Source organism: Daucus carota, chromosome 4 (genome assembly GCF_001625215.2).
Source record: "Daucus carota subsp. sativus chromosome 4, DH1 v3.0, whole genome shotgun sequence".
Taxonomy (NCBI): domain Eukaryota; kingdom Viridiplantae; phylum Streptophyta; class Magnoliopsida; order Apiales; family Apiaceae; genus Daucus; species Daucus carota.
The window spans coordinates 31,671,168-31,687,495 of NC_030384.2; the positions used below are offsets into that span (position 1 = coordinate 31,671,168).

General features: G+C 34.6%; 2 protein-coding genes across 10 annotated transcripts; both read right to left on the reverse strand.

Annotated features, from left to right (window-relative positions):
* Nucleotides 1-1,199: 1,199 nt before the first annotated feature.
* LOC108216353 (protein MICRORCHIDIA 6-like) lies at nt 1,200-11,448 on the reverse strand. 8 transcript variants are annotated; one of them, XM_017389100.2, is made up of 20 exons: nt 11,299-11,448; nt 9,842-10,213; nt 9,357-9,428; nt 9,152-9,186; nt 8,739-8,817; nt 8,542-8,634; nt 8,389-8,464; nt 7,929-8,007; nt 6,817-6,975; nt 6,171-6,269; nt 5,974-6,075; nt 5,738-5,884; nt 5,168-5,260; nt 4,800-4,854; nt 4,588-4,699; nt 3,650-3,849; nt 3,440-3,555; nt 2,401-2,531; nt 1,649-1,691; nt 1,200-1,532 (listed from the first exon to the last, which is right to left on the reverse strand). In XM_017389100.2, exons 2-20 carry the CDS (start codon nt 10,203-10,205, stop codon nt 1,443-1,445), a joined length of 2,145 nt encoding a protein of 714 aa, XP_017244589.1. In that variant the 5' UTR covers nt 10,206-10,213; nt 11,299-11,448; the 3' UTR covers nt 1,200-1,442. The 8 variants fall into 8 exon arrangements, with proteins under 8 accessions (XP_017244589.1, XP_063947120.1, XP_017244590.1 ...); XM_064091050.1 differs by having other exon boundaries at nt 2,401-2,477; nt 6,841-6,975; nt 9,354-9,428; XM_017389101.2 differs by having other exon boundaries at nt 6,841-6,975; nt 9,354-9,428.
* A 1,383-nt stretch (nt 11,449-12,831) lies between these two features.
* On the reverse strand, nt 12,832-16,069 carry LOC108216742 (cysteine-rich receptor-like protein kinase 42). 2 transcript variants are annotated; one of them, XM_017389577.2, is made up of 6 exons: nt 15,195-16,069; nt 14,557-14,664; nt 14,122-14,472; nt 13,795-14,032; nt 13,488-13,632; nt 12,832-13,389 (listed from the first exon to the last, which is right to left on the reverse strand). In XM_017389577.2, exons 1-6 carry the CDS (start codon nt 15,934-15,936, stop codon nt 13,015-13,017), a joined length of 1,959 nt encoding a protein of 652 aa, XP_017245066.1. In that variant the 5' UTR covers nt 15,937-16,069; the 3' UTR covers nt 12,832-13,014. The 2 variants fall into 2 exon arrangements, with proteins under 2 accessions (XP_017245066.1, XP_017245068.1); XM_017389579.2 differs by having other exon boundaries at nt 13,795-14,029; nt 15,195-16,063.
* Nucleotides 16,070-16,328: the final 259 nt, after the last annotated feature.

The window sequence follows — 16,328 nt, forward strand, 5'->3', positions numbered from 1 at the left end:
AGAATGGTATTTCTTGTCATAATTTTTAAACAAATAAATAAAAATTATGATATTTTTGTCGTTTCATCTGAATTTTTTTAATTTAAAATCGGTGCCTTGAAAGAAATAATTATGTACACATGCATAGAATAATTGGAAAAAAAAGTCAATATATTATTACATCTTCCTATCATCATCATGATGCTTACAATATTCCTATTACGCTTGTAAATTAGTTTACATATATTGTCACCATAATATATATGTCAAAATTATATTTCAAACTTAGAGCACTGAATTTGTCGGATAGAGTCTGCAAACTTGCAAATCCCGTAATATTGCACTATATAAAAAGAGTCGACAATCATTAGATATCAAAAACCCCACTCTTCACCAAAGACGCGAGCTGGTACAACTTATCTTATTGAAGTCTCCGCTCTCGCATGAGCATGGGGTAATCTTACGTATAGAAAGCCTGGCAACAACCCACATTCACTCATGTATATTTATTTGAAACGAAAACTATTTACTACTATAGCCTACATGGTTGTACAGATACTTGAAGAGTGTGTATGTCCATTCGGAATCTATACAAAATGTCAAGATCCTAAATTGATAATGAAATCTGCAATGTATTTTCAAACGGTACAGCACCCTTAAAAATCTTGGCAAATATATATCATACCTTAGGCTTTTTCATGATGTCATTCATTCATCTACTTACATATTGTTAGCACTACAATGTTTCATATGCTTTATTAACATCTCATATCTAATTTTTCAGCTTTTGAGAGATCAAAGAATTTTTAGTATTTAATTTTTGTAGAAGTTGCAACTCTAGTCTTTAATTTTTGTAAAAGAATAGATCTATTATTCTAAAAAGTAAATTCTTCCGATTTAACAAATTATCAACAAAAATGACATAATAGGAGATTCTCTCAAAAGTGCAACTTTTTCTCCTTTATTACCGTTAAACCATCTTGAAGAGAGAGTTTTAATGCTAGCTCTGGGAGGTTTGTTATGTATAATATGTTTTAATGTCTTTTTCCTAAGGTTGATTGATAACTTTTTCCCAAATGTGCTTAGCTGTTCAATTTCAGAGCTCAGAACTTTTGCACGGCTTCTTATCAGTATCCTGCTTTTGTACACCTTTCAAGTTTTAATATTGTTTTTCTCACCCCTTCTTCATATTGCAGACCGAAAGAAAGAACCGATCTCACGCACGCATCAAACTTATATTGTAACAAAAGTTGGTATGGAAACTTAACAATCAACACGTCAACTAGCAAATCTTATCTCTGTTGTTAAATACAGTTTCAGTTTGTTCTACTACATTAACTAGACTTCTGTGTGAAAATCTACGACTGTAATTCCTGCTCAAACTGAGGGTTCCAAAGACCATATAAACAGAGTTGAGAAACCTATCATATACTTATCTATGTACTTGTTATTATATATTCACTTTATTCATCTAAAAAGACTGATACTGATTCTTCAAGCAGCCTCCGGTACTCCTGCTGAAGCTTAGCAAGTTCGTCTCTTAGTTCTTTTGCCTGAAACATATTTAGGAGAACCTCTGCTGAAAATTAATGTACATATTGCCTTTTAAGTGCAACTATCTTGATTTATCGAATTTCCTGCTGAGGATTGCAAGCTAAGAAAATTGTACCTTTATATTAAGAGCATCCTCCCTTGTCATCAGGTCAAGTAAACTACATAGGATAAATGAGGATTAGAACATTCATCAGACAAACCGTGCAACAGTTCAAAGCATCTAGAAAAGAAATGAACTTCGTTGAACTATTTGTTTCCTTGATGTGGATTATGGGACAATGTGAACAATATTTTTTGAAACACCTGATTTGAGATGAGTAATTTGCACCACAAATAATATTACAACCTTGCTGTTTCAAATCATACTCTTAACAGATTTGTGTCCCCATGTGTCTGACCACAACTGGATCACAGAACATGTATGTGCAATGTGGATGATGCCCAAAGTTCGGCATCTAAGCTGATATCACAATAATATACTGATTTTTAAGGCAACATGAAATAAGATGTAATTTTGATTCAATTTATATTACTAGCATCCACTGTAGCAGTGTCACTGCACTTGGTATCTAAATAAACAACCAGGTTGATCAGAACAACCAGTTGACACAGTTATCATATAGACAGTTTAATTACCATCACAACCATTATGTTAGAGTTGACATATCCACTAACAAGTTGAGGTACATGAAACCAATAGTATAAGATTTTCAACATGTTATTTTGCACATTGCTACGTAAATCAACATCATAAGCTATTAAACCCTATGAAATTACCAAGTTGAATTATAACTTTCAAATTCCTTCAGGTGAAAGAATCAATTGGACATATTAAGATACACCAGTCTTTTAATGTTTTACACTTACCGTGATTTGAGCTTTCGGTTTTCTTCCCGCAAATTTTCCTCTTCATTTTGCACTTGAATGTCATAGTCACTGGAAGGCTGCACCGTGAAAGCCAGGATCAATTGCGATGTCCCAAGAAGTTCAGCCGTTGGCTAAATCTCAATCACAGTAATATGTGAACTTGAATAAGATACTAGTTAAAATTCACTTTGCATTATCATGTCATATCTTCTTAGCTAGGAAAATAATTGACTAACTACCCTTAAATTGTATAAACATCTTTAAAATCTTCAAACAAGATACTAGAGAACTAAAAGTATAAACATATCTCAAGTAAGAAGGTTCATGGCATAAACTAGGGCTGCAAGTGACAGAGTCAAGCTGAGTTCCGTTTGAACCGGGTCGAGATTAACTTTTTTCTGAAATGAGCTGAGCCATCTGAGTTTTCCAACCGAACAGAAAGTGATGTTCAAGATCGGCTCGTTTAATAATGAGCCGATGCAAGTTTGCTCAACAATTCAAGTCGAGCCAAACTCAAACTGAGATCGAAGATAGTCGAGTTGACCACAAAGAATTCGTATATAAATTTTACTAAACCAATCCTCATTCGTGAAATGTGATTTATAGTCTCACAAGTTAAATTTATGTCGATGTTACATCTATGTCAAAGTTACAGTATCTTAATAGACACACACACACTTACGTATATGGTTGTGGTCGATGGCTGTGGACCTGTTAGGCGGTCCATAGTTTTTTGGCCGTTTTTAATACATTCGGCGCTTAAAAAGCTCTGAACGGGATCATTTTCCCCGTCCAGAAGTTAAAACGCTGGATGTATTAAAGAGGTGTTATAATCCTGGCCGCTAGATATTCATCCAACGGCCAAAAAACTATCTGCCAACTACCAGGTCCACAGCCATCGATGTTTGTGGACCAGGACCTATATATATATATATATATATATATATATATATATATATATATATATCATAGTATAAAAGAGATCGGAATATTGTTTATTAAATAATTTTTTTTTTTTTTTTTACTTCTTTTTATGTACCTGCCTAGCTTCATTGTCCGGGGAATCAGCTTCATAAGACCTTGATGTTTCATACTTTCTAGGTTCAGCTTTGGATACCATCTTCGAATTGTTTTCCTTCCCTTGTATATAGGTTACTGATCAATATTACTGCAAATGTTAGCAGCAGCAATGCAAAGTTCTAAACAGTTACTTTAATTGTCAGCAAATATATGCAATTGCAATCTCTACCCGTGACATGATTCAGATTAGGATCATCGGTAGATTCAACTGCAGAAGAATTTGGTCGATCACCTCTTGAGTTGTAAATCACGGATGTAGTAGGATTCATTGGCACTGGTAGCAGAACATGATTGTCAGACCCTAAAGGTAGTCTCCTGGTGCGGGACTTCTTCTTATGCTGGTAACCAATGAGTCCACAGTGAATCTCCCTGCCAAGATTTAATAGCAAATATACTGAATTAACCAGCGGAAAAGGATAAAGATGGCTTTTTTCACTTTCCGGAGAAAATTAAAATTATGAATTTATGATACCGAGAATTTTAACAGATGTGAATAGGTGCATAGAGTTATTTAGAGATTATAGCTAGTATGGAACAAAATAAAATTCAAATTTATAATATTAACATTTTACTTCAGGAAAATATCTAAAGAAGAAAGTGGGGCAATTTATCCTCTTAACTGTCACGTTACAGTAATGTTGCTCATATATTCCCTAAGCATACTGAAACAACATTTCAAAGCTATTCATTCTTCAATTCCATAGAAAAATCAAAAACCAGAATAACATAAAGTTATATCTATTTAATCTATCCTCTTAAGTGTCACCTTAAAGTAACTGTGCTCACATATTTTCTTAAGCATATAGAAAAAAACATTTCAAAGCCATTTCATTCTTCATGAGTTACTTAAAAAATAAAAAACAGATTCAGATAAAGTTATATATATTACGCCAGTCCTGACTAAAATTATTTGGGTTTCTGAATCAGATACTTCCGCTGGCCTTTAAATGCAACAACAGAAAACAAATTTCTGGAAATCCAGATAAATTTGTCTAAAAGTTATGCAGCCATTTTAAAGAGAAGCATTCATCCCAAGTACAGTTTTACTATATTCCTACAATTTAACCTCTCTGAAAGAGAATTAAACTTTAGCAGCTCCTAGCTTACCAGTACTCCAGTGTCATTTCCTTCAACCGATGTTCAAGCCTTTGGAAAAGCGAAGTCTTCTCAAAATCTTGCTTATTGTGAGTTGGCTGAATAAAATTTGCTTCCAGAACACCTATTAAATACAATAACACCGTGCATTACCTATATGCTACAACACCTATAGATATGTCTTTACAAGAAACAGTAAAATAAATTACACAAACAGTACTTACCAACAATTCCTCTTGCGGTATTGTTTGTTCTATAGTTGACTACTGGCCAGAATGGCTGTTTAAGAAGTTGATGTAAATGTTAAGAAATATATTAGCCTTTTCTCGCCCTCAGTAAATTACTGTTAGCTTGGTAAAAGAATAAACTAAACAACTTTTAGCCTAGTCAGAAAACTCATTCCGTAAGCCCTATTATTTAACCTTCTATCTATTATTATGAACATGGAAATAAAAAAGAAAGGATCCTTCATTCAGGTCAATTATGTGTTCTTGTGGAACTATAACATTGAGAGTGCAGGAGTCATGATACTAGAAATTGATTCCTTTTTTCCAAGTAGAACTTGCAGATGGAGAGAGAGAGAGAGAATTACCAGTATAAGGCGATTCCAGTGGTAAACACTGAATCCATGGACATTAACTTGGCGAGTATCTTTTAAGAAACCTATTGTAGTAATAACAGCAGCCTGTGCATAAACCCCATAAGCAAGTTAATGGCTAGTTGGTAATCTGGGCAATAAATCAACAGCAGCCTCTCAGCAAACCAAAGAACTATCAAATAATTCGAAGGAAGACATAGGTTTATGAATTTTAATAAAAATAGAGTACTTGTCATACACAACATAGAGGCTCTTGAAATCACATACCAGGTGGCACAAAAGGTTGATATCTACAACAGACAACTAGAAGTAGATTGTTCAATTCTAGGAAGCAAAGTGGCAGAGGTGTTCATTCTCAGAATAGCGTGTCCAATAAAGTAGCTATTTATAAGAAGCTGAATGAACATAATACAGAATTGTTTTACAAGTTCTTTAATCGTTTATCGAAACTATATCATATAGTTCAGATTAGGTGATACACAGCAAGGTAAAAACAAATTAACACTTGAAGAGGTGCGATGCAGGATAATAGCAAGCATATGAAGCACTAAGAATATTACAAACCTCTGAATTGCTACCGATTTGAGGCTTATATAGTATGAATTCAGGAAATATGAGATCATTCGCAAGATTATGACGCTCTATTTCTTTTCCTCTTAAAACAATTTTAAAGCTTTGTGGTAGACGGAGGTACAAGATGGATACATATACCTATTGTACACAAGAATAATGTTAGAACACTGTAAGGCAAGTTAAGGTATCCCGTGAATTCAATAATTCCACAGTATATAGAAACTTACACGGAGAGAATATCGGTAAAGGTTTGTGATATGCTGGTCTTGAATTGGTTTTGGGTTCAGGCCTGTCTGAATGACTTCTGCATCAGCATTAATACGGATATCCTGTGGTAACCAAGTTGAAAGTAGCCAAACCATTATATTTGAGCTATAACTCACATAGTAAGCATAAGGAAATGAAATCATATAAGAGAATGAACCTCTGCATCAGAGTCAAAATCCAGTTCCATGTCCTCTGTATCATTAAGCCAGAGATTATAAATAACAATTTTGGTCCCATGCTGCCCTATATCATCAAACTGTTCACTGAGTTAATATTACATAAATCTTCGAAAAGAAATTTGAAGTAATGGGAGAGCACATTGATTCTGCAGTAATATATGGCATTTAAAAGTAGAAATCTGAGTTCTATGAAGTTTCATTTATTAATATCCTGACCATTTAGATTGACAAGTACATAGACTAAAGAGTGTGTTAGTGTATGGGTGTAGTTTGGTAATCAGCCATATTAAGTGCTATCCCCACTATATATAAGGTAAGAGGCCTCTGCTGGAAGTTGTGAGTCACATTTTATTCTGCAATTCTTGCTTAGCCAAATGATTTCAAGGATTCCTGTTATAGTATTTGTCTCCTGTTTTTCTTTTTATAAGTCACATTACTTTCTTCATAACTATGAAACTTCAATATCAGCATCCTCTTTGAGATCATCTAGACTGATTTCCAATTTTTTCGTAATATTGTCCCAATTCTGGTATAGATTTCTGTTATATATATTTCTCTCATTCATTATCATCACATCCATCAGAACAACTAAAGAACTCTAAAGTATAAGAAGTCAGTAGTAACTCTGAGAAGACGTAAGAAGCGCACTTGCTCAAGAAGTAAGTCTTTAGTGGAGTAGGGGGACCACTGCAACAAAACAGACAAATTAGATATAAAGTGCTCTTCGCCATTAAAATACACGGGAACCATACTCCTTATTGATTCTTCGTACTCAAAATCTACCTGTAAAAAAGATGCTATTAGTGAGCAACTGATATTTAGTTGCACACTGGTAAGGTATCAGAATGAATAGACAACAGATATACAAGGAATTGTAGAAGTCAATAAAAGGTTGGAGAAGCCATTTGCTAGAGACGAAATTACCAGCAGTGAAACCAAATAGAATGCAATACCAGTAAACTTCTAACCTAAACCAGTTGGTTTAGAATACAGGAAAGGGTTAAATTTATTAATGGCTCAGTGCCATGCAATAAGGTATTCGATAGATTAATCATCACTAAACTCTCAAGCATAACAAGAGGACAGAAGGAACTTTCTTGTCTACCTGTTGAGCTAGTATGCAGACAAGTACTGTTTTGTATTTTATTTTATACACCGAACTTATTTGTTGCCTGTTTTCTTTTGTGTAAACTTAAGATATTATTTAATTATTCCCTTTGCATGATCAACTTCAATTATTTCTTCACTGAATTAAGTATAGCAATAGACCTAAAGTCAAATATTTGGCCTTTAATATTATGGTAAGTGTAGATTCTTTTTCGCTAAAAAGACATTACTTTGACTATTACATTAAGGAAAAAAACTGAACTGCATATAAAGTAGACTCTCTACTTATCTCTTTTCGCTTTTTCTGCAATTTAATAGAGCTTCTTACTTGTTCATTTGGTCCAACCTAAAGTCCAGTTCATAACAATTTTGAGCTACCCAATGTCTTGTCTTTTATTTCCAACAAGGTACTTATATGATAACAACAGGAGAGAATTTCTATTGACAAGTCTTGTTTTCACAATATTATGCTATGCTTCAATCTTCCATTAAGAACCAGGAGAGGATTCTAGCTCTGTGCTAAAAACCTCTATAAAATAAGAAGTACCACCTAGTTTGATTACCAAGACATGGCAATATTCAAATTAACAATTAATATTTTAATGCGTTTAAATATACATTAAACTGACCAGTGGGACTACAATTCTGTCATGACCTGCCTGTCTTAAAAATGTATAAGAGAGAAGTCCAATGCTCTGACATAGTCCCCTGATGATAAAAATTATATCAACTCAGATAAACTTTAAGATACTCAAAACCACAGGACAAGTAAATGCTGAAAAATACACAAGTAGACAATATTTTTTTAAAATGGGGATTATGTTTCCACAGATGCTGATGTTTTATGCCTTACAAAGGGCCACACTACAGATTCCATGAAGTTTCAGCTAAAAGCTATAACAAATTCCAAATATTATCACATTATGGAGTAACACTAAATTTCGTTTAGTATTAAGTTTGGTATAAGGAATACTGAGGACTCAAATATAGATTGAATCGAAAAGCTCTTCCTCCCCTGATGCTTACAAAATCACCTAAACTGCTAACAGACATGTAGATACATATAAAATACTTGAGCAGATGTCAAACCTCGCACTAGAGTGTCGAGTGAAGACAATAACGTCTGAACCAAGTCTCATAGAGCTCGTCTTAAAGCCATTTCCGTCTGTGGAGTTATAGTCAGTAATCAGCAGTGCACAAAGTGGAGAGCCAAAATAAGTCAAGAACCCAATATATTCATACACTGCCCAATTGCGTTTTTAATCTTCTTCTTATCTGAAAATCCAAAGCTCATGCAATGACGAATAGCTTCGGGGTGCATTCCACCACCATCATCTTGTAATAGACAAAGAAAGTTTTAGAAGATTATACATAACAAAATTAATCATTAAGAAAATGGATGAAACAAGTACCCCACACGAACTTTAAATTTTTTTTACCTTGAATAAGTAACGCAGGACTTCCATCCCGGGGATTAGTAGTTTTGTCTATCATCACAAATGTAGCCCCATTGTGTATCTAGTATAGACGGCATATGACAATTTTTTTAAATCATAACTAGACACTTAGACCAGTACCAAAGATAATAGCCTGATCTGAAGCTATCATCAGAAATTACAACTTATAATCCAACAAAAATACATAATAAAATTATGATTTAGCGACTCGCAGTACTGTCCACAAGTAGCCATACAAATATGTATAACACCTTATTTTGAAAAATGGCAGTAAACAAGAATGAAGGAAGAAGGAGAACATGAATGTACACGGAACAATTTCAATTGTGTAAAAGAATTAACAGAAATATATCAACCAGAGCAAGTGGAAAAAAGAAGGAGAAGGCAACTTTCACCTCATCAACTGCGTTGTCAAGTAGCTCTGCTATTGCTGCAAGTAAGAACCCAAACGAAAAAAGTAATTAGAGTCAGTAAAGCTCTCTCTCTCTCTCTCTCTCTCTCTCTCTATATATATATATATATATATATATATCATTAGATAGTGAACAGAATTTTCCCAGGGAGAAAAATGATAGCATAAAGTAAAGATTAAGATACCACCAAAGATCCACTTATGTGAGGTAGCGTTGGAGTGAAGGAACTCTGGATGTATGTGCATTCGACTATTCCCATCTGAGAGGAAAAAAATGACGAAGAAAGTGTTTTAGAAAGCACTGGAACACCATGAATAAGCACATGCTACTAAATATAGCTTCATTTGATTTATGATTATATCACAATACACAGTCGAGCCATATACTTTTAAATTTTATACCATCTGTGACACAGGCCTGATCAGATCATATTACTTAAACTAGTAAACGTCAGGAAGCACATGCAAACTTTATACAAGCCCAACAAAAGGGAACATAGAGATTAGGTCAGACATCGGAAGCCTGGACTATTTGATAAGTATCCAAATCTATTTATGAAATAGTTACTGGACTGTCCCATTACAATTCAACGATGATCAATGCCATGCATATATATAAATCAACATCAAGGGAAAAGGGCAGACTGGAAGTTATGTAAGATGGTAAGAGTACTTTTCATTGTAGTTTTAGCTCGTTGTTCGTTGCCATAGTTTCCAGCTTTCCAAAACTGCCGACAAATAGGTGCTGCCCATGAAGAAGACAGTTGACAGGGTCTTGTTTCAGCAACTTGAGCACTTCCTTGATTTGTGTAACACACATTATTTTCTGCTGAGCTTAATAAATTTGTGCAGATTTCATCTTCGAGTTCATATCTTGCAGGATGCCTTCTGAACTTTTGGCAAGCCTTCTTCCTACTATTAAGGCAATTTCTTACAACAGTCTCTAAACAGGAATGTGGCCTCTTTACTACATTCTTTCCAGTGGCATCTTCAGTTTCACTATCACTACTTAAATGTATGGAGTTTGTGGAAATCATTGCAGGCACTACAATAGTAGCAGAATGATCAATAGAGTACGCAGACTGCAGAACATAATCAACCTTCTAAACCAAATAAACAAGACATGACTTAAGAGGCTTATATTGTCATTAATTTCCCATATAACCTTCTTTAATCACTTTGCAAAATAACTTCTAAATGTGATCATGTACAGTTCCAATGGTATACAAGGACACAATACAAGCTATATCTGTTGACTATATTAGACGGAGTTACAAGCAATACATGGAAGCAACCAAATAAAACAAGTTGTAACTATTCGTGGCCAAATCTTATTTCTCATGGATAAAGTACACTTAATAAAACACCCGAGAAATGGCAATGTTGTAATGGTAGGAGGTACGAACAGAGGGCCATATGGTCCAAATTTAAGCATCTTTTATAGATTATCACTCAGTAATTCATAACTCTCATAAAAATGAATCACTTAGATCTGCATAAGGACCATAAATAATGAGTCAATGACACATTAATAAAAGCCCAATCTAGTACCCTGTTTGGAACCACTTATCATTATTCAACAAAATCATATCCTTAAAACTAAAAAAGAGCTGCTTCCTTTACATGACAAACAATAAACACAAAATAGCAGAAAACGAACGTTATAAATCAGGGTTCTGGGTGTAAAATATTTTACAAACCCCAACACAACATATATCTATGACCAGTGAGGACTAAAAGGTATTACCCTAATTTTTGGATGCTATCGGAGCCCTCACTTTAAAATAATTTCCTAAATAACAGTTCGGGATTTGGAAAAAATAATTTACTAAATATTAAAGTTCAGTCGAGACCGAAGTCTAGGTTAACCCTTTTAGTTCCGCCCTGTGAAAGCGTAAACAAGCTACAATTTGAGAAATGAGAAGCGAATGAGGCTTCTATTGAGGTGAAAAGCTTCAAGCACACATAGTTATTTCTGTAGGAATGAACAACATGCAAATACAAAGAAATCAAGATGAGCAAATGAGCATTCCTCAACACCAACATAATAATAAATAGGAAACTATACATACAAGAATAATAAGACATATACATACAAATATTTACAAGCTTCTGCCAGGAGCTGCAAACCTGTAAGTAATGGAGCAGAAAGAAAGTAATGGGGGCAGCGAAAGAAGGGTAGTGATCAAAATAGCAGAGAGTAACTTCCTGAGTAAGATTTGTCAACAATTACAGTTCCCAGACGAGACACCTGACGTGTTCAGCCTTGAAATAGAAATGTTCCCATTGATATTATTTTTATACTATTTTATATTCTCATCCCAATTTATTTGTTTTGTCTATTTTTTTATGGTTAATTTGACCAAATTTTGGTTGAAATAATTAAAAAAATGATGAAAAATATATTATTAGAATGTACAATTACTCTACTAAAATGTATTTTTTTCATTTTTCAAGATCATGTAATAACAATTACTCCGATCAAAGTGGGGTCAATTTGACCAAAAAATTAAACAAGATAGATAAATTGGGACGCAAAGTGTACCCGAAAGTTATTGTTCGTATTTTCAGGGGGTTTAAAAGATGTGCTACAACGTCTATACATTGTTCCTGCAAGTTCCCGGAGTGTGAGCCATGGAAGAAACTGCTATCGTGAACATATTGAAGAAGTGAGCAACTAGCCAGCCAACTACTGGAGCTTTAATTAAAAATTGCAATTTTCTTAAGTTCGGTTAAACCGAAATCGAACCGAAATAATCGAAGTATTTCGATTTGAAATACAAGTTTGGTTCGGTTTTCAAACTTATAAAAGTTCGTTTTCAGTTATTTCTATTCGGTCCGATTTTTAACCGATCCGACCGTTTGCTCAGCCTAACAACTAATTAAACAAGATCGATTAGAAGCAATATTACCTTAATTTGTTCACTTGTGTCGTCGTACACTATATTTAGTCATTCTGTCCATATCATTTTTTTTATGATTTTATTTTTTGAAGTCTCATCCAATTTTTTATATTTCAAAATTTATCAAAAATAGTCAATAAGTCTCATCACATTCTCAATTTTCCTTCTTTTTCACACTACTATTATTACACTATCTCCTTTTTATATATTAAATATCAATGGATCTCACCAATTCACCAAATTTTCATTATCTTTTCCACTATTTTATACATATTTTTTAACCTCCATGTTCAAACCAAAATGGAGTGAGTATATCACACAATGATAGAATAATATATTACTCCCTCGGTCCCAAATAAATATCACTTTGACTTTTTACACATAATTTGAGACATAAAAGTGACATACTTCTATTTATTGTTTTTCAAATTTCATATTCTGAATAAAATTTTAACATCTATATTTTTATTCAAAAAAATATTTGAAAAATATTTATATTTTTTCTGCACGTTAAATTACGTGTAAAAAGTCAAAACATGAGTACTATTGCTAACTCAATTCATTATGTGGTCCGGCAGAGATTCAGGGGCCATATAGCCTCTGCACTCAAATTATTAGAGGGTAAATGGTGTGGTTTTGATTGGTGTGATTTTTGTAAATGCAGATATACACCATTTTTAGAAAGTGTATATCAATCAAAAACTTTTAAATTTATAGATTTTAGTACTTAGCATGTGCCATGGGCACACCATAGAAAACTGTAATATCATTTTTCATTTCTTGCTGTTATGTGCATGCTGCAAGAAGCAGAATTGCTTTTTTATCTTCTGTACATTCTAATTTCTATACATTTTTCAGAGTGGTTTCTGTACAAACTCAACACATGTTGACATTGATGCAGCAGTTCTCTTCAATACAGAGTCAGTGTTACTGTTACATGAACTCACCTCCTGATTAATGATAATTCATTAATCGGCACGCCCGAAGAATATGTGGAATCGTATGAAATGTCGTTTTCTTTTTTATCCAGTGCACTTGAGATCAACGTGCTAGTGTCAGTGCTATAAGACCTTCCAGAGCTAGCTGAGCCCTCCAATTTTGCACTCAGAAAAGGAGGTTGACTAGGAATCGGAACTTCACAATCTTTACTGATCAGCATCTGGACCACTTCATCCATAGACGGCCTTATAATAGGCGAAGCTTGTGCACATAAGAGCCCAATCTGCAGAATTTTTAGTGCATCTCTTACTGGAAAATCATCATCAAGACGACGATCAACGACTTCAGTCAGTTTATTGGCCTTGTAGAGCTTCCAAATCTGATTCCAAACGAACAGGCAATATGAATAATATATTTTTTCCTTTTTCTGGTCATTTATATGGATAAATCATAGGACTAATGTGGTAAAGAACTCACTGTTTGAATAAGGGAGCCTGTATCATCTACGAAAGCTACATTTTTTCTGCCACATACTATCTCAAAAACTAACACCCCAAAGCTATAAACGTCGGCCTTCTCAGTAAGTTGGCCACGTACAAGATATTCAGGGGCCATATAGCCTCTGCACTCAAAATATAGTTTACACGACATTAGTGACATGTAAGTACATTTTTTTGTGGGACTGTATGATCTTAAAATTTACTATCAGTTCACAAAGAATATTGACAGGGTAGGAAATTACGCAGTAATCTCAAGAAAAAGAAGACAAAAAGAAAAATCTTACAATGTTCCTGCAATTCCAGTGTTCAGTTGAGTCTTATCAGCTCCAAAACAACGAACCAGTCCAAAATCAGCAATCTTTGGAGTGAAATTCTCGTCGAGGAGAACATTGCTACTCTTGATGTCTCTGTGGATTATTCTTATATCAGAACCTCCATGAAGATGTGCAAGCCCTTCAGCTGTTCCAAGTATAATGTCAAACCTTTGTTTCCAGCTCAATACACTATTGCTGCTCCTATCTGCTTAAGAGCAGAAAAATATATAATCAACATGACTTCATAGTTCACCAGCATATGCATAAACATTTTTTTTAAATATCAGAAAAACATACCAAAAAGGAATTGGTCAAGGCTTTTGTTGGGAACATATTCATAAACTAAAAGGCTCTCCGGACCTTCAATGCTGCAACCCAAAAGTTTCACAAGGTTCTTGTGCTGAATTCCGCTTATCAGGTTGACCTCGTTGAAGACCTCATCTGCCCATTGTCTATTAGTATTGAAAAATAATCTCTTAACTGCGACAATATATCCATCAGGCAGCGTTCCTTGGTAAACAGTACCCGATGCCCCTTCTCCTAGTTTCATTGATTGACTAAAATAATCTGTTGCCTTCTCAAGAATGTCATATTTGTATGTCAAACTGGCCCTATTAAATGTCATTCTATGGTCGAGGCTTCTCCTTCCTGCATAAATGCATATAAAATGATGTTTATAATCAACAGATGCAGCAATAACTTATTAACTTTTGGAAATATGCAGAACTGTACCTCTTTTTGGCGATCTTGTATGGTAAACATAAGCTGCAACAAGTAACAGGATTAAGAATGCAGATGCAGATATAGCAATGCCGGTAATAGCTCCTGTGCTAAGAGCCCCTAAGTAAACAATAAACACAAACAATGTTTGTTAGGGAAAGGCTGTTTTTGAGTCAGACAAGACCAACAAATATATGACAGCCGAAGACATCACTAACTTGACTACAATAAAAAACACAGAAATGTGAGGGAGTCAATGAAAGACAAAAAGATGGTAACATATGTTCAATAGTCTATTGAACATATGTTACCACGAAAGAGCTTGTACCATAAATGATAAAATGAATAGTAGTTATAAATTGGAATTCAGGCAAACCATGACCCCATACGCCTGACCCTGCACAAAGATGTTCACAGGGACTCCAGGTTGAGAATTTTAGAAGTAGGATGGTTCGAACTAGGGATTCTCCTAACCTGAGCTAATACCAGTTGGAGAACCGACACTTCAAAATCCTAGAAGACTCTATACATCTTATACTTTATACTACATGAACAATCAAACCAAAGAATTGAATCAAAATTGAAGAACACGGAGGCAGAGTCACAATCCAAATTGAAAAGATCAACTATTCAATGTAGAAATAACTTACCAGAACCTCCATTGTTATTGTCATGTCCATCTTGATTAAAAAACTTAAAATCCGAATACCTCAAGTAACAACCAGCATTCATCCCCCTCCCCTCTCTACTCGGCAAACACCCTCTGACCTTATCTCCAGCATTCTCCAAACACTTCCTACAACCCTCCTTGCTCAAACTCTTCCAACACTGAGCCAAACCGAACACACCCTCAACTTCCCCAACTCCGAATCCTTTCTTCCAAACATCATCTCCAACAATCTTACCAATCAAAAGTCCAACACTCTCATTAAACTCCACCACCTTGTCCTCATTCCTAATTACACCACCACTACAATTCACGGAATCTCTAGCACTGTCCAAACTCTCATTATAAAATTCATAAGTATCGTAACGCATGAAGCATCCATCAAGATACAATCTACCTGACAGAGCAGGAAGACAGCTTGGTATTCGTGTTCGAATAGCAGCGTAACAGGACAAGCAATCCGACTTAGAAAGATCTTGATAACATTGAGCTAATCCATACATGGGTTCATCAGAAGTATTGAGCAAATACTGGCCCCAATTGTCGTCTCTGATGAGCTCCAAAAGTTGTCGTGTTTCTTCTACAAAAATCGGGACGATCAGAGTATTCAGGGGCTCGGATTTTCCACATATTCGAGCAGCCTCTGTGATCCGAGGATCGCAGAAATACAGCGAGGGAAGATACAGGAAAAGGATTATGAGGCATGTGAGGAACTGGAAGTGCATTAGAGCATTTGTGGTGAAGTTTCTAAGGGATTGGTGATAAATTTAGTTGAGATATTGAAAGAAGATGGTTCATGATGTTTTTCAACTTTCAAAGATGTTTACTTGTTCAAACCATACGCACTTGAGAAGCAATGCAGAAGCCACTGCTTTTTAAATTTTATATACGTTTGCAACTTGCAAGCATTCTATGTTTCTGTTCTACTTTTGAATATGTCCAATGGTGCGGTTTGACAAAATTGGTGTATATAGATGTGCAGGTGTCTGTCCTCACAGATATTTTGAAGTATGGAACATGCTTTATAAATGGATATAAAATATTTTATAAAATGACATATGTTGGTGTAAAATATTTTATAAAATGATATATGTTAAGTTTTGATCGTAACGAACTC

Excerpts from the sequence above, each read along its gene's own strand:
- LOC108216353 (XM_017389098.2), bottom strand. The coding sequence starts at position 10,205 with ATGATTTCCACAAACTCCATACATTTAAGTAGTGATAGTGAAACTGAA. Across the intron at positions 9,429-9,841 it reads AGCTAAAACTACAATGAAAA|ATGGGAATAGTCGAATGCAC; the intron begins GTACTCTTACCA and ends TTTTCCTCTCAG. Across the intron at positions 6,270-6,816 it reads GCTTCTTACGTCTTCTCAGA|TTTGATGATATAGGGCAGCA; the intron begins GTTACTACTGAC and ends CTCAGTGAACAG.
- LOC108216742 (XM_017389577.2), bottom strand. The coding sequence starts at position 15,936 with ATGCACTTCCAGTTCCTCACATGCCTCATAATCCTTTTCCTGTATCTT. Across the intron at positions 14,473-14,556 it reads TACAAGATCGCCAAAAAGAG|GAAGGAGAAGCCTCGACCAT; the intron begins GTACAGTTCTGC and ends GCATTTATGCAG. Across the intron at positions 13,390-13,487 it reads CAGGCTCCCTTATTCAAACA|ATTTGGAAGCTCTACAAGGC; the intron begins GTGAGTTCTTTA and ends GTTTGGAATCAG.